Source organism: Mizuhopecten yessoensis, unplaced genomic scaffold (genome assembly GCF_002113885.1).
Source record: "Mizuhopecten yessoensis strain PY_sf001 unplaced genomic scaffold, ASM211388v2 scaffold6683, whole genome shotgun sequence".
Taxonomy (NCBI): domain Eukaryota; kingdom Metazoa; phylum Mollusca; class Bivalvia; order Pectinida; family Pectinidae; genus Mizuhopecten; species Mizuhopecten yessoensis.
The window spans coordinates 1,906,201-1,934,013 of NW_018406672.1; the positions used below are offsets into that span (position 1 = coordinate 1,906,201).

Sequence of the window (27,813 nt, forward strand, 5' to 3'; positions counted from 1 at the left end):
AATGACATTGACCTACTTACAAGGTCACAGGGAAAAATATGTCAAGCAACTTCTGAAGAATCAAAAAGCGTAGAATCTTGTAATAATATTTTGCTGGTAGTTTCAACAGATGGAGCCAACAAAGTTTGCGAGGGAAATATTTTTAGTGCAATATAATATTTAATGAGAATATTTTGCTATGACTGCTTAAATATTCAGGTGAGCGATACAGGCCCTCTTGGGCCTCTTGTTTTTTTAAATCTGCACCAAACAGCATTAGATTTTTGCATAAAATAGAGTTATTCCCAGTGCAAAACCTGTCTGATCATAAATGACTCCTGCTCACAGAAGAAACTTAAAGAACTTTATCGAAAGCAAACAGGATGATGTTAAGGTAAAGTGCATGGTGTGTATTTGTTTTGAAGTGGATGACCGCTGGTCGAGGGATTGTCCACTGTGAGATGCCCCACGGCACCGAGGAGGTGCATGGCCTACAACTGTGGGTTAATCTAGCCAGCAAGGACAAGATGATTGAGCCAGCCTATCAGGAACTCCTGGACAAAGACATTCCACGGGTCACTAAGGACAATACCACTGTCAAGGTCATCGCTGGGGAATCCCAGGGTGTTGAGGTCAGTTTGTGTGATAGTAGTGGGTACAATATCCTGCTATTTATATTTACACATGAAAGAAGAAACTGTTTTCCCCACTATAATGTAGGTCTGCGACTGTACTTGTTTGTATCTGGTCAAATCCTTACCAACAGTTTGACATGCATTGAAATTTTTGAAATTGCAAATGTACTCAGACAAATCCAGATTTTTTCTGTTGTGATGAATTTGCAGTTTCCAGATTGTTGGGTATCCCTTGTTTCTTTACTACGTGGGTGTAATACTGTTTTGCTGTTATATGAAAGTTGCTGATCTACCAGTTTGTGGAAAATGGAAAATAAAACTGCCACAAAAATGGCCTAGATTCATTCAAAGCCTATAAATTATTTAACACCAGGGTTTTCTGTAGGGAGATTCTTAAACATTTTGTCGACAATGATTAGAAGGAGTGGGAATGGGAAAAGTGCTGTATTGTGTGGTCTGTGAGTCATTAGTAATCAATAAGGAAGGTTCAGTTCTTTACTGAACGAAGAATATGATGGTTAAGTCAGTTTTACTAAATCTCATCCCCTTCACTGTTTAATGGGGCCGCGGTGGTCAAGTAGTTAAGGCGTCCGACATTCTGCTACCACTAGCCTTCCACCACTGGGTCGCGGGTTCGAAGCCTACGTGGGGCAGTGGCCAGGTACATGTACTGGCCATAGGTCGGTGTTTGTTCTGTGGGAACTCTGGCTTTCCTCCACCACCAAACCACCATAGCTGTTAATAGGATGTAAAAAACATACAAACCAAATTCACTGTTTCAAATTGTTAGAAGAAATGTCACGGCCACTAGATTGTGAACGTAAGAAATGTCACGGCCACTAGATTGTGAACGTAAGAAATGTCACAGCCACTAGATTGTGAACGTAAGAAATTTCACGGCCACTAGATTGTGAACGTAAGAAATGTCACGGCCACTAGATTGTGAACGTAACTCTTTTTGTTTTAGTCACCAATGCTGACCAGGACACCAACAATATATTTAGACTTCAAGATGCAGAAAGACGGCAAACTGGTTCAGCCAATCAAGAAGGGCTGGAATACTTTTGTTTATATACTTAGCGGTAAAGCCACGTTTGGTAAGTGTCGGCTACATTTTACATTTAAAGTCTGAAATTCTGCCTGGGCTCAACCTAACATACACTTAAACATTAACTATTAAAACAGGCTGGTAACCTCAACATTTTATTTGTTAAATCATAGCTCAACTCTCCTTAGGAGGGAGACTCCATCACTTTGACCAATCTCCCTCGAAACTCCCTCATTCAAGTCCAAACTCACACGAACTCAAAAACTACATCCTGTGGCCAAATGAACTCCTGGTTACTGCAGGGTGTGTGTAATAATCATAACAAGTGTGTCTGAATCAAATGAATGCTCTTTGGAGTTATTTTGATACATAAAAGGTGAGAGATAAATTGAGCAAAGCAATTTCAGTCACATTTCATGCATTTTGTCCCTCATTGGAAATGTGGAATGAGGGAGATCTCCCTCACTGGGGGTTTCAGAGATTGACACCTACTTTGTATGTTGTATTATCTAAATCTCATGAAAAAATATTGAAACCGTTGTTTGCATGTTAAGGCAAGGATATTTCAGACATATGACCGGTAATGTTTTTAGGCTCCACAACAGTATTGTTACTGTGCTTTGAAGACTTGGTAATAAAGACTGGATTCTATGTATGTGGTATATGAATACCACTAATTCTACTAATACACGTCTGCTGTAAGAATGTTAATGCAAGGGGTTTAAATTTGGAAATTAACACTCCCCAAAATAAAGTATATTGAAAGTTTATTGCACTTGCACAAAAAGATGAAAAAAAATATTAATATATTTGCCGAATATGATAGGTATAAAGTTGAAGGTAAATGACCAAACAATGATGTACTATTGGTTTACCAAGTAATATAAATAAAAAACACTTAAGGATCCCCATAACACTGCGTAACACTGCAAAAATCTGTAACTATGAAAGGGAAAATTTCCTTCCCCCATGATGATAAATCATTTCTAAAAAGAAATTTTGCTGATCTTTTATGAACAATGTGAAGATGGATACATATAAAATGTAGGGCCTGTTCAAAAACAAAATCAACAACAGTGTTCAGTATGAAAACTTTCAGGGGAATCTTTTAGAATTTTTGCCTGAAATTGGACAGTGATCCCTAATCTGTTCAAATAGTTGGTTTCCACTATAATTTTGTACGGAAAAAATATTTTGCCAACACAAAATACAATAATCTTGTAACCCAAATACAACAGAAGCTTGTTAAATTATTAGATAATCCTGAAATCACACTTTCTGACTGTATGGTAATAGGGACTAAAGGATTGAGCAGGAAAATTATTTTGTCCAGACTCCTGCATTTGTAAGAGTTTTACTGTATTTACAAACATTATACTTACATTTTCAATTGTTTCTTTTTTATGTAGGACCTGAAGGGAAACAGACCGAGGGATGCCCACATCATGCCCTCATTCTCAGTGAGGAGGGCGACAACTTAGTCGCTGTAAACAAGGTAAATCTCGACCCTGTAAAACTAAACTGGTTCGTGATCAGAGTTGTGCGAGTATTTGTGCTGTCTTACTTTTAAATTTTCATATTTATTAGTTCATCTGTCATGACGTGCCAGGTAAAGATATGTCACAAATTTTAACTTGTGCTATTAAATTTGTTTAAGCGAATGTCCTTGGCCTATACTTTCAAGGTTGCATGGGTGTACACCAAAAAATGCTTAAAACTTTGAACAACTTAACCCAACTGTTCATTCGAAGTTGTATTAAAAGTCAAATTGTGTTTAATGATTTATTTTAATACAAACAAAATAATTACTGATTTGGTTGATCCTGTGCGCATGCATGCTTTGATCCCGTCCAGAACACTCATTTGAATATAATGTTGGTGCTATAGATCTGTCATCTCTCTTCATTGTCACATATACAACATTTGCATTTTAAGTTCCACTAGACAGATTTAAACCAATAATTCCTCTCACGACTTGTACCAAGTGTTACTTGATGCACCATCAGAAATCTATATTGGACGTGACCTCCTGTGATTGGCCGGGATATTTTCACCTTAACTTCAACAAGAAGTGATAAAAATGTACCTGCAATAAATTTTGTCACTTAGGATTTGTTTCAGGTTGATTTGATGCTATGTGGTGCAGCCCTGTGTATTTATTTTTTTATTTTTCAGGGACCAGAGGAATGTCATTTTGTGTTAATAGGTGGTCAACCTTTAAATGAACCAGTTGCTACCCACGGTAAGTGTCACTGTAAACGAGAAATAAAGACTGATCTATTATATATATATATAGGATCTTACATGAGTTTCCATTTCATATGAGATTTATGAAAAGAATCTAAGAAGTTTTAAATTAAGCGAGCCTCTAGATCTGGCAAGCTAAAATGAAAAATCTGTGACCAAGTTTCATAAATTCATATGATATGAAATGAAAACAAGTGTAAGATCCTTTTTATCACATAATCAAGATTTGAAGAAGGTAACAATCACAACTGCATGAGGATAGGTTTCTTCAATTTATTAAGTACCTGTCGACCGGTTTCCCCCTTTGGTAGGCTTCTTCAGGAAAAAAAAAAAAAATAACCCCTAAATTACTAAAAATGAGGGGCTCTATTCTATTAATAACATATTTGGCATTATGACGTCATGCCCCGTACGTTTATAACAAGCGAGATAACTCTTACGCAGTTCTTATCAAGTATTCTCATATTTATCCATGTCCATGTCATCTCGGTAAATCCTTCACGGTCAGTGTTTAATTCTTTTATACACATCTACAGTTACATATTGTTCTGTTTCTGCTTAACGCTTATTCTAGTTCGTCTAGACAAAGTGTCTCCCCTGGCTGGACCTTGAAAATGAATGGATGACCATAGCTGTTAATCCTTTCACCCCTATGTTACTTTAGTAGACTCTACTATACCATGCATTTATCAGGATGAGTCCATTATGGTCTACATTAATGGTGAAATGGTTAATAGGTCTTAAATCACAAACAAACAAACAAACTATAGGACCAATGATGTTTTCACAATAAATATTGATATTCATGTCTTGATTTATTTTTAGGTCCATTTGTGATGAATACTGAAGATGAGATTCAGCAAGCCATTCTTGACTACAAGCTGAAACAAAAAGGATTCGAGATCGCTAAAACTTGGAAGTCGGACTATCTAACAAATCGGTGACGTTTCGTCATTTGATAGTGTGTAATGTTTAGAAAGGATTATTACCGTGATATGTACGTGGAATGTGCTTCGGAATGCTGTACTGGGTTGGATGATATAATGTTGACTTATATGAGTGTGCTACAAGGTAATTAACCCTTTCACCCCTATGTAACTTTAGTAAACTCTTCCATGCATTGATAGGGATGAGTCTATTATGGTCTACAGTGGTGAAAGGGTTAACCTTCATATGGGTCAATGTCACAGTTACAAGTAATTAACTATCAAGTGTAATGCTTCAATGACGTCTTTTTGAGGTTCCAGAAATTTAGTTTTTTGGTATATGTCACGTGTCAAAACGTAGATAATATTCTGAGAAATTTATAGCGTTTCAATTTTTATATGGCCATCAAAAATGGAGCATATTATATGTTATTGGACATTATTGTAGAATATAGTTTTTGAGTAAGACAAAGAGTGAATTTAAAATTCAGAAATATTGTTGCTCTGCAAATTACACTCTGAAACTGAATCGGAGACCTACACAGACACATATACCCTAAGTAGTCAGATAGATATGCTCTGGTCAGTCGCTTTCAAACCAGTTTCAACCAAAACGGGAAACACCACGGTTTCCGCTGCTTGAATATTAATTTCATGATGAAAATTATACAGCATCCTGAGCCTCCTTTTTAACATCAAGTGATAGCTAAAGGAGAAGACGAGGGGCCCACAGAATCAACTAAATTCACACCAGCAAAAATCTATATATAAACACTCGTTCTTCCCCAGGACTATTGTAAATTGGAATTCCCTACCAAGTTATCTAGCACAGGAGCAAAACCTAAACTCATTAGGTGTGCCCTTGCTAGTTTCAACTTACCCTAAATTATTTCCTGTTTTTATCTTATAGTGAAAAATACCAAAACACTTTGTTTTTTAATGTCGCCTCCTAGGACAATATGCACTCAAACCTTTGAGTCTGATCCTTAATATGGAAAAAGAAGCAGAAAATGTGTAAAATAACACAGAGGTAATTCAAAGCTGTATACGGTATTTGTCACCCTACATTTATGTAATTAACATTCAATTGTGACTTTGACCCATGTATTGAAATGCGTAAGTGTAGCTTTTGTAAATCTGTCTCTGTGACCCCGCGTTGGAGCTTAGAAGGCACCGTATACAAGGTATAATATAATGTTGTATAATTATCAATGTTTTTAAGTGCAAATTGGTAGGTTTATGAATTCTATTTATAGCAATGTATAAAGAAAACTGTCGTAGCCCTCCATTGTTTGTGGGGACACCCCATCTCTGTGTGTGGTGCCATGATCCTTTAATACCTACCCTGAATGAACCAGCAAGGGCCTATTTGTTTATGCCGAACATTCGGTTTTTCTGTTTTAAAATGCAACATTTTCGGGTATATGCAGGTCTTGCAATGCTTTGTCAAGACTCATCTGAAAACATTATCAGATTAATTAGTCCGACTTTACTTTAAAAACAAACAACCTTTAGGATCGCGATTAACGAAAGCGGCCCTGTTTACAGATTACACAGGTTCCGTTTTTTGTAGATCATTGGAACTAAACTGACATTTATACTTTACAATGGTACAAACTTTATGATGGTGTAATTTTGTAAGATTTCTATCGTTGGAAATAATTTGGCTAGTGAACCATTTTATTGACTTGTATTCTGCTTCAGCAGGCTGTAGTATCTAGATTTCATAAGTGATGATATCATGATTTTTGTACTTATGTGTATGTTCACCAGGCAGTAGTTTTTTTCAAATGATCCACAACTTGCCAAAGTCAGAAATAGCATTATTTTTTGTTTTCCTTTTCCGACTTAGTCAAAGATTAGGTAATACACACAGCAGCTTTAGTGTATAGGTGGGTGTTTATCCTTACTCTTGCCAAAATATAAAACCTTGTATTTGAAGGATGCTGTATCAATCCTTTAGATTTATTTTGTACTTAGCTCAGTCTGTTGGTCTCTTTTGAACTAATTATCCCTGTAGTGGTCGTAGCCTACTTTTGAAGTAAGCACCCTGTATAGTAGCTGTAGTCTACTCAAACTTTTGAAGTAAGCACCCTGTGTAGTGGCTGTTGTCTACTTAAACTTTTGAAGTAAGCACCCTGTATAGTAGCTGTAGTCTACTCAAACTTTCGAAGTAAGCACCCTGTGTAGTGGCTGTAGTCTACTCAAACTTTTGAAGTAAGCACCATGTGAAGTGACTGAAGTCTACTCAAACTTTTGAAGTAAGCACCCTGTATAGTAGCTGTAGTCTACTCAAACTTTCGAAATAAGCACCCTGTGTAGTGGCTGTAGTCTACTCAATTTTTTGAAGTAAGCACCCTGTATAGTAGCTGTAGTCTACTCAAACTTTCGAAATAAGCACCCTGTGTAGTGGCTGTAGTCTACTCAATTTTTTGAAGTAAGCACCCTGTATAGTAGCTGTAGTCTACTCAAACTTTTGAAGTAAGTACCCTGTATAGTAGCTGTAGTCTGCTCAAACTTTTGAAGTAAGCACCCTGTGTAGTAGCTGTAGTCTACTCAAACTTTTAAGGTAAGCACCCTGTGTAGTGGCTGTAGTCTACTCAAACTTTCGAAGTAAGCACCCTGTGTAGTGGCTGTAGTCTACTCAATTTTTTGAAGTAAGCACCCTGTATAGTAGCTGTAGTCTAGTCAAACTTTTGAAGTAAGCACCCTGTGTAGTGGCTGTAGTCTACTCAAACTTTTGAAGTAAGCACCCTGTGAAGTGACTGAAGTCTTCTCAAACTTTTGAAGTAAGCACCCTGTGAAGTGACTGAAGTCTACTCAAACTTTTGAAGAAAGCACCCTGTGTAGTTTACTCACACTCTTGAAGCAAGTTTGGCCTTAACTCATTCACCCCTGAAGACACATTTGAACTCTTCTAATTCAGAGGTTGGAATAGTTCATTATGAAATTTCAGGGATGAATCAGTTTAAAGCTACCGTATAATGGGTCATTTAAGGGGGCTTAAATTTTCGAGATTTTGATCCAAACCTCGAAAATTATATTTACAAGGATTATAATGCAATGTAGACATGTGAAGTAACTTTAGTTTCATGGCGTTTAAACACGAGACGGGCACTCAGCATATACACTGTCAAATTGAGCCTTATTGAACATGCAACCACAAGTAAGTGTAATTTGTTAACAAATCTTCAGAAAAAGTATTAGATGTGCGATATAACCTAATTTTAAACATCACTTCTCTTTATGTAAATGAATCGTCACAACCACGTACGCGCTATTCCATGACGCCATTACGGTTATGAAGTTTATCATCACGACTCATTATTTTCACGATCTCTTTATTGACCCGAAAGTATCGTCACCGCAGAAATATCCTGCTATATGTATAATTCTGTGTATCGGCCGTAGCCTACTCGCACTTTTGAAGTAAGTATATGGCCGTGTAGGTCTACAGGCATTAGGTTTGTAAAACTTCACCCTTTTATCCCTATGTAACTTTGATAAACTCTACCGTGCATTGATATGGATAGGTCCATTATGGTCTGCAGTGGTGAAATAGGGTTAATAACACTTTTATATAAAATCATGTTTTGTACAAGTTGACAGTTAAGTGTATGTTTCTCTCTGTATTTTTACTTTTGTCACCTCTTGAACACTGTGGGTGGAACAGTTGGGATTTTTTTTAAAGGGATCAATTTTTTATTGTTGATTTTTTTTCTCTACATAGAAATGTATCGGGTGGCATAAGCTATGTAATTGACAAAGTGACTACAGATATATTCAATATAGTTGTAAATGATCGGCCAATTCGATAATCAGATACAATCTACATTTTAAGAGCAACTGATGGAACAGTTTGGTTATTGTTTATTATTTTGAAAATACGTTTTGTTCAGTAATTTGAGCAAACCTTTTTATCAATAAAAGACTGAGATTATGTTTAAAATATAAAACCTGATATCAGAGTGAAGATGTGAAGAAGGATGTATGCAAAGGTTGGCTTTGTGTACCTTATAGTGACTTGAGTCTCCAATCAAAACAAGTCCCACCAAATATACCTGTAAACTTCAGTTTGAGCAATGTTTAATATTTTGTTATTAAGTTAATACATCTTTTTTGAAGACAATTTCAAAAAGCATAGCAGATGACATACATTTGTATTGTTCACATAATTGAAAATAAGGCTAATAATTAATTTTTCAAGGGAAATAACTCTGAAACAAATTACAGATGAAAAGCATGAAGTAGCATATATCCTTAAGCTTATATTGGACTACTCGGTTCAACAATCTGTATATTAAAGATATATCTATAAATTTTCATGCAAAAAATATGAATTGTTTTTGTGAAATTATATCGTTCGTTAAGGATGCTGCACCGTACAAAATACAAAAAAAGCATTTAAAAAAAAATATGCACAATCGTTTAATATTTTTAATTCCATACATTTGTACAAGTTTTACTATTACAAAATATATACCAGACAACATTAATGCATTTCCTGAATATGATATTAAAACCAACCAACTATTGCATGATATTTCATGTTCAGAGTTTGCAAAGCTTAATTGCAGTGAGAATTAATCAATTGATAACGAGGTCTGCAACTTTTATTATTATTTTTGTTATGAATTTTACAATTTTTTATTTATAAGATGTCTTTGTAATGCATTTCCCATGTCATGTTTTTTCTTTCTATTTTTAACTGCGTACATTTTTGTTTAAGCTTGTGTAGCCAGTATACAGCTACAACAAGTCGCTGTCTGTGCATAATGCTAATTATAACCGTTCATGATACTCTGAAATTCTAGGAGTCCTAGCTAGCTTTTTGTGTTTGTATAGCCCACGTTTCCTCTGGCACCGACACCAGACTATCTATGGGTGTCATAATATGCCAAGAGTGTATCCCGATATATTGGCATAGGAAGGATGTGCTCAATTTTATAATAAGTTGTTGTCAGAATGTTATCAAACTTAATCATATATAATATAATATGGATTACATAGATTTAAGATTTTTGTCAAACCAACCATCGATTACAAAATTTGAATTATTAAAAGCCTTCTTTATGCTTATTGGCATATATCTGTTAGAATTTGTAGTAATTTGCAAAGTTAAAACACCAAGCAGATACATAAAAATATGCTTTTGAAAAATATTGCAATACAGCAATATTTCATCTCTGTATTGTGGTACGATACGATATACCTGTGTATTGCGATATACCTGTTTTCCGATATATTGTGACAGCCCTATACATCTATCTGTTAAAATGTCTTAAAAGTCTTGTATCAGGGCGAGAGGAATCTCCGGCTAATGTTTGTGTTGCCATTAGGCTGAATATAATGTGTATTTCAGGTTTCTAGTGTCCAAACCCTTTGTAAAGTCTTCATCCTTGATATTGTTCATTGTAACGATATGCTTTTCTGGAAACTTGGTTTGGTTTGTTAGTGTTTTACGTCCTATTAATAGCTATGATCATTTAAGGACGTGCCAGGTTTTGGTGGTGGAGAAAGCCGGAGTTCCCAGAGAAAAAAACACCGACCTACGGTAAGTTCCTGGTGACTGCCCCACGTAGGTCTTGAACCAGCGACCCAGTGTTGGAGGGCTAGTGGTAGCAGAATATCAGACGCCTTAACCACTTGGCAATCGCGGCCCCTTTCTGGAAACAAATGTTTTCGTTTTTACATTTTGTCTAATCACAGTGTACCTACCTTTACCGGATTTGACATTTTGAAAGAAAACCTGAGACATGGCATTGTTTCATCGGCTATTTTTTTAATTTTTTTAGAGTTTAGAGTTTGTCACATGTAATGATAGTTGCTAGTATATTCCTACCCGTGCCAGCCCCCCTATTGTTTTACTGGTGTAATGCCATGACGCCTGTTGTATGCGAGGACATGTACTTATAAGTCGCAGCCTCAGAAGGACTTGTAACCTTTATATGTTACAGGATTAACTATTATTGTTGTGTTGCTAAATAAAATATACAGTTAAATGTAGCTTGTGTTTATAGTTGTATTTTAGAGACCATATCATATGGAGCAGAAGGGCAAAGCCTTATGTTTGGTAACTTGAGAATCTTCCCCCATCAGGTTGAGATTCCCCTATCTCAGCCCCAAGGGGGTGATCATGAGGGATTCTCTTACTAGTCTTTTGAATTCCAAGGTTAGGACCATAACTTCCACGGTCTATTTTTAGTAACAGTGACCTTGACCTTAGAATTTTTTCTTAACCCTTATTACACATCACCATTTAACAGTGAATCATCAAAATTAATCAATATTTGTTAATTTGAATAAGAAAAGTAATCATTAAACAAAAGGCATTTGAAATAGATCTGCAAGTATCTTGCACAGTAAAATGATTTAGTATTAAAGGAATAAACTTAATGTAACTTGAAGGGGGGGGGGGGGGGGCTTGGTGAATAACCCCATACCCCCACTTTGATTGACCAGGAATTGGTGGGAGCGAGGGGCATGTGGATTGGAAGAATCAAGTGAAGAGTTTATATGCTGCAAGTCACACGTTGCGTAAGTCAGAGGTCACAGTGACCTACATATGGTATGCGACACACTGCCTTCCATGCATGTACCCACAAACCAAGATTCATAACCGTAGGTGAAATAGTACGGGAGATATGCTCCGGAAACCTTATGGACGACATTATGTAGGTCTGAGGTAACAGTGACCTACATTTGGTATGCGACACACTGCCTTCCATGCATGTACCCATAATAAACCAAGATTCATAACCGTAGGTGAAATAGTATGGAAGATATGCTCCAAAAACCTTCTGGCGACATTATGTAGGTCAGAGGTCACGAGATTCATAACCGTATGTGAAATAAGTACGGGAGATATGCTCCGGAAACCTTTCGGATGGACGGACGGACGAACCATACACTATATACCGCCGACTTCGTCGAAGCGGAAGTATAATAACCTATACATATTTGTATGCAAAACAAATGTTTCTAAAGATATTAAGTCATGATCACAATGAAGCATAAAACATGTAATGAAACCCTTGATACACATGGACGCTTGAATAGTACCACAGATTAATTAACACATACATTTACATGTACAGACAATTGCAAGTGAATGAAATAAGGCAACTATAGCTAGTTGCAAGTTTGCTCATGAAATGCGTCAACATATCTTGAATTGAATTTTCACAAAATGCTTGTTAATGCAAATAATTGTGGTAAATAGCTGCTACATGTTAATCAGGGAGAGTGAATTGAAATTGAGGATACATACAACTTCATAAAATACGGTAATGTTAGTTGGTAAATATCAAACATATTTACCTGGTGGTCTGGGGTAGTACGCCTTCGACATTGCATGGTCACAGATCGGCTGTACCTACATGTAAATGTCCATCCTGCAAATACAAATAACATATATGCATGATTATCTCCCTTAAAATGAAAAATAAAAATTTGAACAGTTGGTGATTACACTTGAAAAAGACTTGAATCGTGAAATCAGATTAAACTGGCATTATAAATCTTTTTATTTTTTATTTTTTGTAATGATCATTAACTTTTTTAATTGATTTTTTTTTTAAATTTATATAGTGTATATCAAAAACATTTGACTAAAATCAGTGTTTCTTTTATGTTATCTATTAGTTTAATAACTAGTGACAAACAAAAGAGGTGAGTTCACTTTGTAGAACTTTAAAACAGCTATTTATCTGGTAAACAGTGATGAAGTCTCTTCCACATGATCACCGATCAATTTTATTAACTAGAATCAAGAACCTTAAGATTATTTTCTAGAAATGATTACAGTTTTCAAAAGGATCAATATCCACAAGGTTAAGTGGGATTGATATGTACACTAATATATGCATACCAAGAACCGCTGGCGGACTTCCCATGCAGTTCTCATGGACGATGCTGTAAAGAAGAGTGAAGAATTACAAATACATTTTGTCAGTTCATGGGGCCTGTGACTTTGGAATTGGAAAATTTGTGTTGCAGTTAACCAAACTTATGGGAGTGTTTCCCAAATTTTACTGATAATTGACTTTTTTTTAAAAGTCTGATCTTAAAGATTAAGTATCCTTATTTATGAGAAAGATTTTTCATTTAAGATGTTAGATATAAGATGAAATTTATTTATTTATTAATGATTTAAATTGAGAAATTTTAAAGAGATTCTTTGGAAAAAATGCAGTGTTATCTATTAAAACAGCCTCTGAAAAACAAGAAGTGTTATACTAGAGCAGAGGGGGAACAAAAATCAGAATTGCAAAGGGCTATAACTCTAGTTAAAGTGGATGCAGGATCCTGAATTTAATATCCTTGACCTCATGCTGATTTAATATATAACTTTGGGAGGAAAATGCATGTTGAGGCAAAGTAAAATCCTACACCTGTAGTATAAGGAGTTGTGGAATGTTTACCAAATGTTATGACTATAATTATAAAGACTCTATGACCAAGTATTAAACAAAGCGTAGCTGAATCGAGTCATTTCGGTAGATATATAACAACTATTGTACATAGGCTTACAGCGTAGCCGAATCAACATCGATTTTCGTGGACAACTCGTACACATTTTACACCTTTGTGTGCATACGCTTCACTGGCCATTTGTCTGATGAAGGTGACAGTGTACATATCGTACTATAGTCATCGAAACGTCACACAGAAAATCTTATTGGTTGTGTAAAAAGAACTTTTCATAACCCAACTGAACAAGTTTTGTTTTAATGTGAATTGCATTCAAACAACATTTCTGCCTTTATCGAAGATTTTTTATCCATTTTATCCATTTAAGCGAATTTAAGTAAATTTATTTCCCTTTCCTGCTATGATCGATCAATGATCCATGGTCGTTGATTGAGATTTCAAAAGAAAATTTGTGATTTTCACCAAATGTATCTTTCTTTATGATGCTCAACATTAGGGGGACACTTGTCACACTGAAGTTTTTATTCATGTGACGTCATAGCTTCTCGCACTAGTCCAAGTGTCTTTTGTATAAAAACAAGAGGCCCAGTATTGCTCACCTGTATCTTTTGTTACATAAAACTGACATATAGGTAACTTCAGACCGAATTCGGTAACTAGAACACAAGACTTTTTAACATCTCTTAAACAGTTCTTAAGATATTGTTGTTTGAAATTTGAAATTTGAATTTTAAATCTTTTAACCTATGTTGACCTTTGACTCCGGCTAGCACTTAAAGTTAACGTTTGACCTCATTACTGTAATTAAGAAAAAAAATCACACTGCTGATCTACAAAATATACCCAAGTATCATAACTCTAGCGAATGGTTTTAAGATATTGTTGTTTGAAGTTTTTAACAAATTTGACCCCTGTGACTTTATAATTAGGTCAAGGTCATTTAATGAGGAAACTTTATTGCATTCCATCCCAGGTACCTACTGGTTAAATATCATGACCCTGGGCCTTGTATGGAATTTGAGAAAAAAATTGTTAAAGCTCTTAACCCATGTTCACCGTTGAACCCCGACTAGCACTTCAATTTGACCTTTGACCTTAATGCTGTTATACAAAAAAAACGATTTACACAACACAGCAGATCTACATAACATACCAAAGTATTATGACTTTAGTCCAAATGGTTCTTAGGATATTGTTGTTTGAAGTTTTTTACATACGTGACCCCTGTGACCTTGAAACTAGGTCAATGTCATTTTAATGAGGAAACTTTACAGCACTTAACCCCAGGTACCTAGCTACTGGCCATATATCATGACCCTAGGTCCCACAGTTCTTCAGAAAAAGTCGTTCAAAAGAAAAAAGTTGACGGGCCAGGTGAGCTAAAAATCGGTTGTACATTTATGGCGTCTTATAATTACAAAAGCTATATATACGTCTATATAGGCCTAATATTAATTATATAATAGATCATATACTTTGATGTGCACGATAATTGGTCACACCACGGACTTAGATAGCATCTATCTAATTCCGTGTTCACACACACAAAAAAAGTGATAATTCGCCAAAAGATGCATAAAAAGGCAATCAATATCAGAAACCATAGATATAATGTATAGGTCAGTATCAATTTAACAACGTGATCGACGCATATTTTGCCATAATGTAGAAAATATATTAAACTTACCCTATAATGTCAGTCCATGAGAGTTGAAAGCACGGGAAGTTGTAACGCGAAGCTCGAGCTTGTTTTATGTGCATGTGACCAAGTGAATTTTCATTGGTCTAAAGGTTAGCACGAACTCATCAGTTTTCCATTAAATTCAATGACGCCGAGAACGAGGGGTTTTCGTCTGCTGGATAACCGAAATACGCGGTAGTGAAGCGGACGTAAAACATATCAATCAATCAATCAATCATTGAACGAACATGTACCTCTAGAGATCTGCTGATGGACATTTTATATGGGATTATTTAGTGAACAAACACCTAAATCAGTGTCTTTTCTACTAGAAATCACAGGCGGACCTGATAATTTTGTTACACCTCATGATATTTGGACCTAAACTAAGGTGTTTACAGTAATTTTTCACGTTTTAGGGGTTTAGATCAATTTTCGGTAAAAACGCCACCCCTAATAATGGTGGTAACACGCGTACGTATATGTATATGGGCTAGAAATACCAACCGTTTTAGTCTACAACCTGTATGAACCCCAGCATGAATTCCGTGGCACTCGAGCGTCACAAAACCATTCTTTTTCATTTTTGACAAATTATTTGCAAGAAACCAATAGTAAATATATTGCATTTAACAGATATAACCCAGGGGTATAAAAAATAATATTATAACAAATGTGTGTCGAGAGAAGAACGGTACAAGTGTAAATAAACGTTCTGTGTAATTTTTGTGTGTTTTAGAAATATATCTTAATACATTTCTCAGTGTACTTTATGTGAATTCGAAACCTTTGTTATTTTATGATATGAAAACTAGCGGAGCACGAGACGACTTCTTAACTCACATGATAGTGGAAGGCCGTCGCGGGAAATCTGGTACGACATGCATGCTTTATGTAAAATGCTTTAAAATGCTATACGTTAGATGTGAAATGCGTAATGTGTAATTCTTCATGCATGCGACAAGCGAAATTAACAGGTAATTAATTTTAATTTATCTTCATAATAGTCTCGTGAAACGCAATTATTTGAAAACCGTACTTTCAGAACTTGCCATATTTGAACAATCTATTTTTTTCCAAAGTAGATCACGGAATTAGAATAGTTATCTAAGTCCGTGAGTAGATACAGTGGAAGTCTGTCTAGTTCTCTGTCTAATTCAATGTAACGCAAATGTATCAGATGTAACTAGATAGCCTAAATGGTGATTCCGTGATTTCTGTAAAAAGCATGTTCAAAGCAATTATCAATATTACCTATTTCGCAAGACCACGGAATTAATCTAAGTCCGTGGCAAGACGTACGCGTATCTTTAGTTTGTTTGCCTTTCACAAGACGCATGGACTGGAGCATTTAGTTGTCGCATGAGCAACACACATAAAGCATTTCACATACAGCATTAGCGTGAAGCATTTTACATAATTATCACGAAATAGTTTATTACGAGGTAACGTTATGGTGAAATTTGATGATAATGTGCCATAATACATGCACCTGCAAAATGATATCGTATATGATGTTTCAAAATATATCTCATAGTAGGTATGGTATCATAAATAGTTATGATGTATCTTTAATGATATGGTATATATATATATTTTTTTTTTTTTTTTTTTTTTTTTTTTTTTTTTTTTATCTTTTATGCCTATCTGATCCACGTTCGAAGCTTTCGAATTTCGCGCCATTTAACATCTGAATCTAGTGTAAAACGAAAGTAGAAACAAAAATGTTGTTATTAACATCATAGGGGTGTAAGTTTTAAATTAGCCCGCACATTATATTCATACATTACGTCTCTTCCAAATAACATATAGCAATCGTGGAATTGTTAACAATATACACAGCGTGCATGCATATGATTCAGCATATTTTTACATGACCGTTACATATAATGACCTTATACCGAACGAGAATATACTTCCGGGTCAACATTAATTACTCTTGCTACTCAGTCTCAGGTAAGTGATGCACGTTAGGGCGATTTAGTGGTATTTTTTTATCGGATTAATGGCAAGACATGAATTGAGAACGCTGTTTGTTGTGTAAGAAAACTGTCAAGTGAAGTCATATTGGTTTTGGTGTTAAACAGGTCAACCGTACAGTTAGCCTAATTATGTCACCGGCTGGGAGGTCAGATTGGATGTGAACATACGGATCGTAATGACATCATGAAAAATAAAGCTGAGTCGAGAAACTAGAACGGTCTATTGTTGACAGGTGAGTATATATACTCCTGTTGCAGTGCAGTTAATGCAAACTTTACATGTCCAGTAGTAGAACGTCTGATAAACCTAAACCCAGAGGAATAAATGGTACTTTAATCAATCCATGAAGGTGAGTATCATATATTTTTTCATTTATTTTACATGCTTCTGTGCCAGATACATGATCTGAGTCGACTTTAAGCTGTGGGTATTTCTCTTAATTTATCACAACAATTTTTAGCGAACTGGGAAGCTGGGGGTCGCTGTCCCCGGTGAAAGCAAATGATTATCTTCTCTATCTATTACAAATTGTGTACAAGTCCTTAGGCCTCCCTGTGGTGACAGTGAGCTAGAACCTGAGAAAAGGGATCTTTGAGAATGTCAGTATTTCACTGAAACAGCCAAGAATTTTGGTTTGATCCCCAGGGGTGGCGGAACAAAGAGTGTGATGTCTGATGGGGTTAGTTGTTATCCCTCTGATGTCGCAGTGGTTTGCCCCTGCATACTTATAGCCAACTCTCCCTATTTAGGAGGGAGACCCCATGATTTCAGACCCTAACATTGAGCAATTTGTACCAGTGAATTTGCTAAACTATTCCTATTTTCTAAGTTCTGATGATTTCATTTGAAATATGATATAGTAGGACGAGTAAAAGTAATAAAGATAGTGCCGTCGCTGGGGCTCGAACCAGCGACCCTTGGCTCTCCAGCCTAATGCTCTACCGCTGAGCTAAAGGGAAATTCCCTACAGCTGACTCTTGTAAGGCAGCCTAATCATTGCACTTCTGTTACACTATTCCCCCTTTTTCAATCAGCAACCCAGGTTCTTTGACTCCCCGCCAAGGGTTCTCCTACCTTGAACGGGGAGGCCCCCCCGGGTCAACGGCACCAATTTGTAGTAGGAAGAGGAATAGTGATAAAGATAGTACCGTCTCATTTGTTTATCATTGTTTAATTTTGTGTTTGTTCATTTTCAGACTTCATTTGAATGTTGTGTGGTGTTCTGAGGATAAGAACACAAAATTCACTACTTATCTTGACTGCTGTGTTAGCAATTCTCAGGACCTTCCACGCTGATGTACCGGTCAAGAGTTGTAACTTGACCAGTCAATATAGATCCCTTGTTCCTGCACTGACTCAAACTGACCAGTACTGTTCTGTTATTGCTACGATGACATCCAAGTCGGTGGTCAAATCTGTCCTTAGCGTGGAGCAAGATGAGGGTGTGGGTGCCCGTGTGCGCAGGAGTGTCGGGCGTGCAGAGGTCAGTCAAAATTCATGTTCATTAGAAACACAGTTCATTGGGACTACCAGAAATCATTATAATTAAAGGGTGAAGTAAACATTACAGTCTTTAAGAGATGAAGGGTTTTGATAATTGACACAAATTCTTAAATCATCCACTCAAATTCTGTGTGTCACATTCAGTCTTTTAATTCATTAAATGATATATTTGTTCGCAGTTACGGAATCTTGATCCATTCCTGATGTTGGATGAGTTCAAAGACAAACAGCCTGGAGGATTTCCAGATCATCCCCATAGAGGATTCGAAACTGTAAGATATCCATACCAGGGGTAGTCCTGGAGGAAAGCAATAAAGACCAATGGACCCCCCCACCCCCCCAAAAAAAATGAATTTGGCCTGTTATGTTTTCTTTTCTCTTGAATTTTTAATAGAATGGCCCCTGTAATTTTGTATATTGACAAAACAAATCTAAAAATGGCCCATTGCTCTCAGCTACAAGGATTTTACATGTATACAACATACCACATCTAACCATGTAAGCCATTCTAAGTGCCCTGTGCTATTTTCATATGAAGAACACTCATTGTTGCCACGGTCAGTTGATGAGAGCTCTTGTTTACGTTGCATTCTTCCTGCTCCGTTTCATTTCCACCTGTACGTTACTTACAGGTAACCTACATCCTGAAGGGCGCCATCAGACATGAAGACTTCTGTGGCCATGCAGGTACAATTAACGAAGGTGACCTACAGGTGAGTCTATAGCCATGACATGTAGCCTGACTATAAATGTAGACCTGATAGGTGTCGTTACTGCGTAAGATATAATGGATCTTACTTGAGTTTCTTTTGAATACAGTATATATTTCGTGAGTATGGCAGAATACCAATGTTATACTCATTAGTACGAAGCAGGTGGGAAAATTATTAGTACATCCAGCTTCTCATTTCCGTGTGTGTAAGATAGAGCTGCCCAGGGTAAAAAAAGGAATAAGGAAATTTCTATCCTACACACCATTTCACGTGACATGACGTCACAATAGCTCAAAATTTGGAAATTCTTAGATGCCACGATGCGGAAAAGGTGACGTGATGAAATTAAAACCTTTTACATTATAGTTACCGTATACTTTAGAAACATGTTATTCATTTTTCTGCACAAACTCTGTTTGCTAATATGGGGTTTGCTAAATCTGTCTGACAGATTCGTTTTCGTCTAGAAAAATATTTTTAAAATGTTGGCAAGTCCAAACACATTTTCATGGTTTCTGAGTTTATATTGGTGGTTGGAATGAGAGAAAAATACCCTTTCAGGCCAAAGTGTGTATGAAAGGGAAATTCCACCCTCTGGATCTTCAAATTTGGCATATTTACGGTTAATAACTTTGACCTTGGCCTGTTTTGATAAAGACTGACTGTTTTTCCTGTTTTAGTGGATGACCGCCGGTCGAGGTATTGTCCACTGTGAGATGCCGTGGGGTGACGGAATTACCCATGGCCTCCAGCTGTGGGTCAATCTGTCTGCTAAAAACAAAATGATCAAGCCGGCCTACCAAGAATTACTGGACAAGGACATTCCTCGGACCACCAAGGATGGGGTCACTGTCAAGGTCATCGCTGGAGAAGCTTTTGGCATTAAGGTATAAGATTTGGTATTTGTTTTATCCCGGTGTGTTGGTCAACATGTTAAAGTCCAATATTTTAACTTAATTAAATTGTTTAATGTGTTGTATTGTTTTAGTTTTAACTGATAACCAAATCGTAATAAAATATTTTGGCCTTTGATATTCCGGCTTTGCATATTGTAGAGTTATCTTCTCTTGTGAGCAGGTATTGATTGTTACGTCATTGGTTTGTGAGAGTAACGTCAACAATTTTTGAGAAAACGACGTAATTTTTTCACGCAAACCAATGACGTAACAATCAATACCTGCTCACAAGAGAAGATAACTCTGCAATTTGCAAAGATGGAAAAAGTATTAGACTAATGATTAGAATCATTGGTGTGATGTAACACAATCAACACAAACCTTTAAACTCAATCACCCCTGACATTTTATAATGAACTATTCCAACCTTTGAATTGGAAGAGTTCAAATGTGTCTTCAGGGGTGAATGAATTGATGTTATTTGTCATAATTCTATAATTCATGTAAGTTTCTAGTGATATTTCAGTTTTCCCATGACATCAGAACATTAACATATCCTAGTTTTTGTCCTAGATTTCTGAAGGGTCAATGTTTTGTGCTAGAGGAAATTTCCCTTTAGCTTAACTAGTAGAACAGCGGACTGGGAAGCTGGAGGGCGCTGGTTTTATCCCCGGTGTAAGCACACTACTCGCTTTCCCATTTCAGTAGTGAAATATTTCTTTTTTAATATCCTTTTTTTAGCATTAAGTATTTAATTTGTTCTTGTCTGTAGTCTCCTGTGTACACACGTACCCCAACTATGTACCTGGATTTCAAAATGGATCCTGGCACGAAACTAGCCCAACCCATACCAAAGGGGTTCACATCATTTCTCTACATCTTACAAGGAACTGGACACTTTGGTAAGTCTGTAAAAATTAAACTGTTGTTAATATTTTCCTTAACATAATTCAATTCCTACATAATCAAGGATATCTTGTGTCCAAAATACTGTTAACTGGGAAAGTTAGTTCTAAGCCTCAATAAATGATTTTTACATCGTAATAGTTTAGATCTGTCCAGTGTTTAAAACCCTTTCACCACTGTAGACCATAATGGCCTCATCCAGATCTATGCATGGTAGAGTCTTCTAAAGTTGCATAGGGGTGAAAGGGTAAGTCTATAGTGGTAATAAAATGTATGGTTTTAAAATGTGAACCAGGCATAATTCCTGTCTAGAGTTCAGCTCCCGGGATCAGGCATGGTCTTAAAATAATTTCATTATTTATCTTATGGTGGAACAAGAATTGGTTTAATCAAATTCCGATGTGTAGTAGCTAGTAGAGATACAATTTGTCAATTGCCATGATCTTTGTCTTCTTACCTCCCTTGTTTTTTGCTCTCTTAGAGTACAAGATACTCCAATTTTTCCGCGGATGAAGAATGGTGTAGAATGTTTCATTGATCAGTTCTTTATGATTATAAGCCTTTATAGGGACAAGGTTTATAAATTATTGGAAAGTTTATAAGATGTCAGTATACCCTGACATTTCCTTCAGATTCCTTTTAAGGTTGTCTGATGAAGGTGACAGTGTACATATCGTACTTAGTCATCGAAATGTCACATAGAAACTCTTATTGGTTGTGTAAAAAGAACTTTTCATAATACCCTGACTTTTTATTCTGTAGGGGACAGTGCACACCAGAAGGAGGTCGACACCCATACTACCGCAGTGCTGAGTAAGGAGGGGGACCAATTAGAAGCCTACAATAAGGTAGTAATGGGAATCTTTTCCATTTTCAAAATTAATTATCGGTGGCGCATTACCGATTGATTATTGATTATACGTATACCAGGTAATTGATTTTATAGATAAACTTTAGATAAATTTAAGTTGTGTGCTTTTCTTGTCGAAAAATCTAGTAACTTTTGAAAGAGTATTTTAATTAAGGAAACATCCAGTTTTAAAGCCAACCTACATTGTATTTCCAAATTCATTTTCAATGCAACTTATATATTTATCAGACCCATATTTTATTACCAGAAAAACAATTTTGTGGTGATAATCATCCTAGTTAAAGTTAAAAGGCTAGAATTACAAGTTTTTTTTAAGAAATATTTTTAAGGTAAAACTTTTAAAACATTGTTGGTTTCTAGAGAAGAGAGGGCCGGCATTAGACAGTGTTGGCATACAAGAGGGGGGAAATGGCAAGGCTAATAGTCAGGGATCCCGATTAGAAAGGGCTGGATGAGATAGGTTATACCCTGTAATACATTGGTAATGGACCCAACAAGTGTATATATGTGTATTTAGCAGAATTAACTATATAGACTTTTAACGTCCTTGACTTTTGTCATGTTTCAGGGTAAAGAGATGCTCCACTTTGTTTTGATAGGAGGGGAGCCACTGAACGAACCAATAGTTCAACATGGTGAGAACTTAATCTTTGTAAATTTAAAAAAACAAAATGTTTGCAATTTTTGGTTTTCTAACAATTGAAAGATTGGAGAACAAATGAAGTCTAAAATTAATCAAAAATTTTGGAATTGGAAGGACACATTGTATTGTCTTTACTATCGGACAAAGGTAATAACATGAAATATATTTCAATTCTATATCAAAATTTTACTTAATCCATAAACAATGTACGTTTTAAATGGGTCGAAATGTTTCAAGACAGACTGCAGGTTCCAATCGTCAAGTTATATAACTGGGTGAGGCGCTCAGTCATAGCTTGACAAATTTAGGGACCATGTTTAATGCAAACATTATTTTTATAAAAAGTAAAACTTTGATAAACTGATGAACCTTATTAAATATTTTTTTTAATACTGTGCAAATGGCCTGGGTTTTAATTACCGTAAAACTTGATTCTAAGCAATCTTATATTCCAAGGGTTATTTTGGCATTACAAAAGTGTTCGGCACTCAAGGAATAGGTATATATAAAGTAATTACGAAGAAGAAATAAAGACCTTGAAAAAATAATGGTAATAAGAGAGGAGGTTAATGATACATGGGGCAATGTATCAAGGTTTAAGTGTAAATTTCCCTCAAATCCTAACTGTTGGGAAACTTTGACGAAAAAATGGTTTTGAAATCATATCTGTCTTTATTAGCAAAAAAATATTGAACTTGTTAATTGGCTGTGAAACAATGCGAAACAACAAAAAAATGTGAAAACCCCCTACAAAAAAAATGCTCAGTTTTCCTGACCAGGTCCTGACCGCAACAAATGCCTTACTTTCAATATGTAATCAATGTTATAGTTCTTGTCAAGTTTTGCAAATATATTTCTTCAAGTCTAGACCTGCTTTCTTCAAAACTTTCAAATGAACTATAGAAATGAGAATTTTGACCCCATCTCTGACCAACATGTTTTAGGTCCATTTGTGATGAATACCAACCAACAAATACAGCAGGCTATCGATGATTACCGAAACGGTAAAAACGGATTTGACGGGGTCAGAACTTGGCAGTCGGAATACGTGAAGAAACAGAGAAGCCAGCACTAACATACATGTAGGTCATGTTTGTTATCAGATTTATCACTTTAGCTACTGTAGCGGAACTGAGCTTGGTTGATCATCGGTGTACATGTACCTACCTCAATTGGTAGAACGTCCGTCTAGAGGTCAGAGGGTCCCAGGTTTGAACCCCAGTCTGGCTGTTCATTTTTTCTCTCTTCTAATACATTTGGTGCCGTGACTTGAAGACACACGAGACCCTATACCATCTTCCGTGTGTATGTTTCGTTGGGCACCAAATGTAGTAGGAGCGAAAACAAGAGGCCCAGAGGGCCTGTATCGCTCACCTGGATACCAAAGCAATTATGGCAAAATATTCTCCGAATGAGATCAAGGGAATATGCTAGACCCCAAGGCCAATCCTTGAAGCATATCTGTATTAGATTCTTCATGCCCAGCAATTTTATGTATGGTTATGGGGTGGGGATCTCAACTGTTTCCAAGCTTTGACTCAGAAACTAGGTCCCTAGGGTTGTGGCCAGACCCCAGGATCAATTCTAATATCGTGACTGCCTTTGTCTCTTTTTGCCTAGCATTTGTATATAAAGTTTTGGGGTGGGGATCTCAACCATTTCAAAGTTATGACCCAGGGGTTAAGTCTCCAAGGGTGGGGCGGTCCCCAAGGCCATCCTGGAAACATAAGTGCAATCATCTCTTTATACTCAGTAATTGTATATACCATTATAGGGTGGGGCTCTCAACTGTTTCCAAGCTGTGACTAACAAACTAGGTCCCTAAGGGTTCGGTCAGACCCCAGGGTCTATTCTGATATCATGACTGCATTCGTCTTTTTATGCCCAGCATCTGTATATATAGTTTTGGGGTGGGGATCTCAACAATTTTAAAGTTATGGCCCAGGGACTATGTCTCCAAGGGTGGGGCAAGACCCTAGAGCCATCCTGGAAGCAAATGTGCATTCTTCTCTTTATACTCAGCAATTGTATACCACGGTTATATGGTGAGGATCTCAACCATTTCCAAGTAATAATCTTTTTTTGGCCCAACCCCTTAGCCCGGGGAGTCAGCCCCACCATTTGTACAATTTTAAATCCCTGCCTCCCATGAATGCTTCCGACCAAATATGATCAATATCCATGGCATAGTTCTTCAGTAGAAGTCGTTTATAGCAATATAGCAAAATTGACCCCTTTTTGGCCCCGCCCTCAGCCCCACCATTTGTATAATTTTGAATCCTCACCACCTAGGGATGCTTCCTGTCAAATATGGTTGATATCCACCTCTAAGTTCCAGAGAAGAAGTCGCATAAAGCAATATTGCAAAATTGACCCCTTTTTGCCAAGTACGCCTCTCAGCCCCCTGGGGGGTCAGCTCCATCATTTGTACAATTTTGAATCCCTGACACCTAGGGATGCCTCCAGTCAAATATGGTTGATATCGACTTCTTAGTTCAAGAGAAGTCGATTAAAGCAATATAGCCACATTGACTCCTTTTGGCCCTGCCCCTCAGCCCCCTGGGGGGTCAGCCCAACCATTTGTACAATTTTGAATCTCCACCACCTAGGGATGCTTTCAGTCAAATTTAGTTGAATTCCAATCAGTGGTTAAGAAGAAGAAGTCGTTTAAAGAAATTGTTGACATACGGACGGACGGACGCAACGGTATGGCATAAGCTCACCTTAGTCCTACGGACCAGTTGAGCTAAAAATGCACGTCCAAACCAGGATTCGAAACTGGTACCCTCCAAACTCTTAACTGGCGCTCTACCAATTGAGGTACCTGGTCGCCGATGATCGACCTAGTCCAGATCTGCTACAGTTGTACAAACTGCATTGAACAAAACTTGAAATAGTGCTGAATTGCACTGTGAAATGTAACACAGCAGTCGCCAGGTACTTGACGTAGGTCGGTGTTTTTTCCTCGGGGAACTCCGGCTTTCCCCCAACACCAAAACCTGGCACGTTCTTAAATGACCATAGCTGTAAATAGGACTTAAAACACAAACAAACTAAATCAAACTAAAGTAACAATGCTTGCCAGTTTCACAAGATAGATAAGACCTGAACTTAGAACTATGTAGGTCAGGGCACCACTGTTATCATGGGATATTTTTGCACTACAGAAGTTTTCACTGGTTTTTCGTGTTGAAATAATGTAAAGGAATGCACAAACATATTGATGCAATATACAGTGAAACTTCGATAAGTTGAACTTCGAAGAAAATCAAATTTCTCATTGTGTGGAAAAACAGCAAGATCCGGAATCTTTTCCTTATACACAATACTACTGATATTCTATTTATGAATTATACTTTGATGAGTTGAATTTCTTTTCTGTTTTGAACAACAATCAAGGTCCTATCGTTTGGAAAACATTGAAGATTACAATTACCTGTACAAGAATGTTAAAAAGTCCTGCAATCATTTTACCACCTGAATATGTAAATTACAGTTTATAAATACAAATGTACATGAAAGATATTTTTCTAATTGCATTAAATCAAATGTTTATAGATTTCAAATTGAACTTTTTGCCTTTGAACAGGCAAACTGGTGTATAAATAAATGGAACTTTTTTTTAATTTCTTTAAATCCAATGTTTTCAGATTTCAATTCAATTTTTTGCCTTTTTTTTGTGTTCCGTCCTTTACAATCAAATAGTCTTATGCAGTTTATACTGGATCTCGAAGATGTTAGAAATTCAACAAATGATAGTAACTTGAAGGCTCCATGTTTTGAATTTTTCTTTAGGGTTCTGCAAAGTTCAAAACATCAAAGTAAACATATATTGTAATGAAAATTTCTATTACCATATTTAAATAAGTTTCAATATGAGGTTCTATTTGTTCTATACAGGACTGTTTGTCATGAACACACAGGAGGAAATCAATCAGGCATTGAAGGATTATCAACGTGAGCAGAACGGGTTCGAAAATGCCTTGACCTGGAACTCGTTTGTTGTCACAGAAGATCCAATTGGAGTCTGACCTAAACCAAGGGGGATAACTCCCACTGCAACACAAGAAACTTATAAAGCAAGGGGGATAACTCCTATTGCGACACAAAAAACTTATAAAGCAAGGGAGATAACCCCTACTGCAACACAAAAAGACTTTAAAGCAGATATAATTTATCAAGACAAGTTTCTGTTGTAAGTTTTGTTATTTAAAAGATGGATTTATACATAACCTATTTTATGAAGATTTCTTTTTTACTTTTTACATTGTTCTTTTTGTTTTTGTCTTTGTTATTGGTGTATGTTTACTTTAAATGACTAAACAACCTGAAGTACTTTGCAATGCATATGTCTTAGGCCACTTTCATTTTAATAATCCAAACGGTTGAAACGGTTGGACCAGAGTTGTTCTTTTATGAAACAAGGTCGGACCTAGTAATCTGATGCTGCTTTCAGGCGAGCCTTGACATTATGTCTTGGAAGGCCAGCATAAACTTTTGCAGGTCCGCTAAGATTTATACCCGAAAATGTTACTTTTAAAAACAGGTAAACCGTTTTTTCCCCATAAAATCCAGGCCTTTAGTTACAGCTTCATACATTGTACCCATGAGTTTTCCTTTTTTTTTTTATATGTATTTATCTGCAGTTGCAATTGGAAATTGGTAATACATTATAATGTATTAAATGCCCCCTCCATATCCTTTAAGTTTATTCCATGTGATTTCCTCTCTCATATTATATATATATATATTATATCCCTTTTTGTTGTCATATCTTTTGTTGTGTTTACTTTATTCATTCTTCTGAATATCAAATTTAAAGGACAATACAAGGTAATCCTGTTTCAATAGGGCACTCAAAATCCTATATATCATTTACCTTACTCAGGATTATAAGTCTGGGATATTTAACTTAATTGTTACCTTTTCTCAGACGGGTACATTTATTAACATGCTGGTAAAAGTAATGATCTCTCTCGACAGCTCTATGAGAGTTTCTTTGCTTATCTCCCTTTGATGACCATGTATTCAAATCGATATATTTTTGAAGATTGAAGTCTGTGACTTTTGATAAATATGAAATTATTGATATATAATATAAGAAGCACAGGATCTTGCCCGTATGCCTAGACTGCTAATCAAATATATACATTTGTATATGACATTTCTCAATTTCTTAATTGTTACCTGAACTGCGAAGTTGCCATGGTGGCCAAGTGGTTAAGGCGTCTGGCATTCTGCTACCAATAGCCCTCCACCACTAGGTCACAGGTTCGAGACCTACGTAGGGCAGTCACCAGGTACTGGCCTTAGGTCGGTGGTTTTTCTCAGGGAACTCCGGCTTTCGTC

General features: G+C 36.4%; 3 protein-coding genes across 4 annotated transcripts in view; 2 read left to right on the forward strand and 1 right to left on the reverse strand.

Moving 5' to 3' along the window:
• LOC110452439 (pirin-like) overlaps window positions 1–9,250 on the forward strand; it is a 16,886-nt gene extending 7,636 nt beyond the window's left edge. The window contains exons 5-9 of the mRNA XM_021500972.1: window positions 405–611; window positions 1,582–1,711; window positions 3,072–3,157; window positions 3,838–3,904; window positions 4,735–9,250. Of these exons, the coding sequence (XP_021356647.1) occupies window positions 405–611; window positions 1,582–1,711; window positions 3,072–3,157; window positions 3,838–3,904; window positions 4,735–4,853 (609 nt within the window). The 3' untranslated portion in view covers window positions 4,854–9,250. The remainder of the gene's footprint in view (window positions 1–404; window positions 612–1,581; window positions 1,712–3,071; window positions 3,158–3,837; window positions 3,905–4,734) is intronic.
• The window catches only part of LOC110452435 (ankyrin repeat domain-containing protein 50-like), a 198,611-nt gene extending 183,568 nt beyond the window's left edge, over window positions 1–15,043 (reverse strand). The window contains exons 1-3 of the mRNA XM_021500964.1: window positions 14,956–15,043; window positions 12,706–12,749; window positions 12,156–12,229 (exon numbers count right to left, since the gene is read on the reverse strand). The gene's annotated coding sequence lies outside the window, so the exon portion shown is untranslated. The remainder of the gene's footprint in view (window positions 1–12,155; window positions 12,230–12,705; window positions 12,750–14,955) is intronic.
• A 1,811-nt stretch (window positions 15,044–16,854) lies between these two features.
• On the forward strand, window positions 16,855–27,746 carry LOC110452440 (pirin-like). Of its 2 annotated transcripts, none has more exons than XM_021500973.1 (11): window positions 16,855–16,905; window positions 17,037–17,281; window positions 18,129–18,415; window positions 18,615–18,707; window positions 19,068–19,148; window positions 19,829–20,035; window positions 20,817–20,946; window positions 21,713–21,798; window positions 22,390–22,456; window positions 23,409–23,546; window positions 26,365–27,746. In XM_021500973.1, the coding sequence occupies exons 3-10, from the start codon at window positions 18,140–18,142 to the stop codon at window positions 23,537–23,539; spliced, it is 1,071 nt and encodes a 356-aa protein (XP_021356648.1). In that variant the 5' UTR covers window positions 16,855–16,905; window positions 17,037–17,281; window positions 18,129–18,139; the 3' UTR covers window positions 23,540–23,546; window positions 26,365–27,746. The 2 variants fall into 2 exon arrangements, with proteins under 2 accessions (XP_021356648.1, XP_021356649.1); XM_021500974.1 differs by having other exon boundaries at window positions 17,037–17,164.
• The last annotated feature ends 67 nt before the right edge of the window (window positions 27,747–27,813 follow it).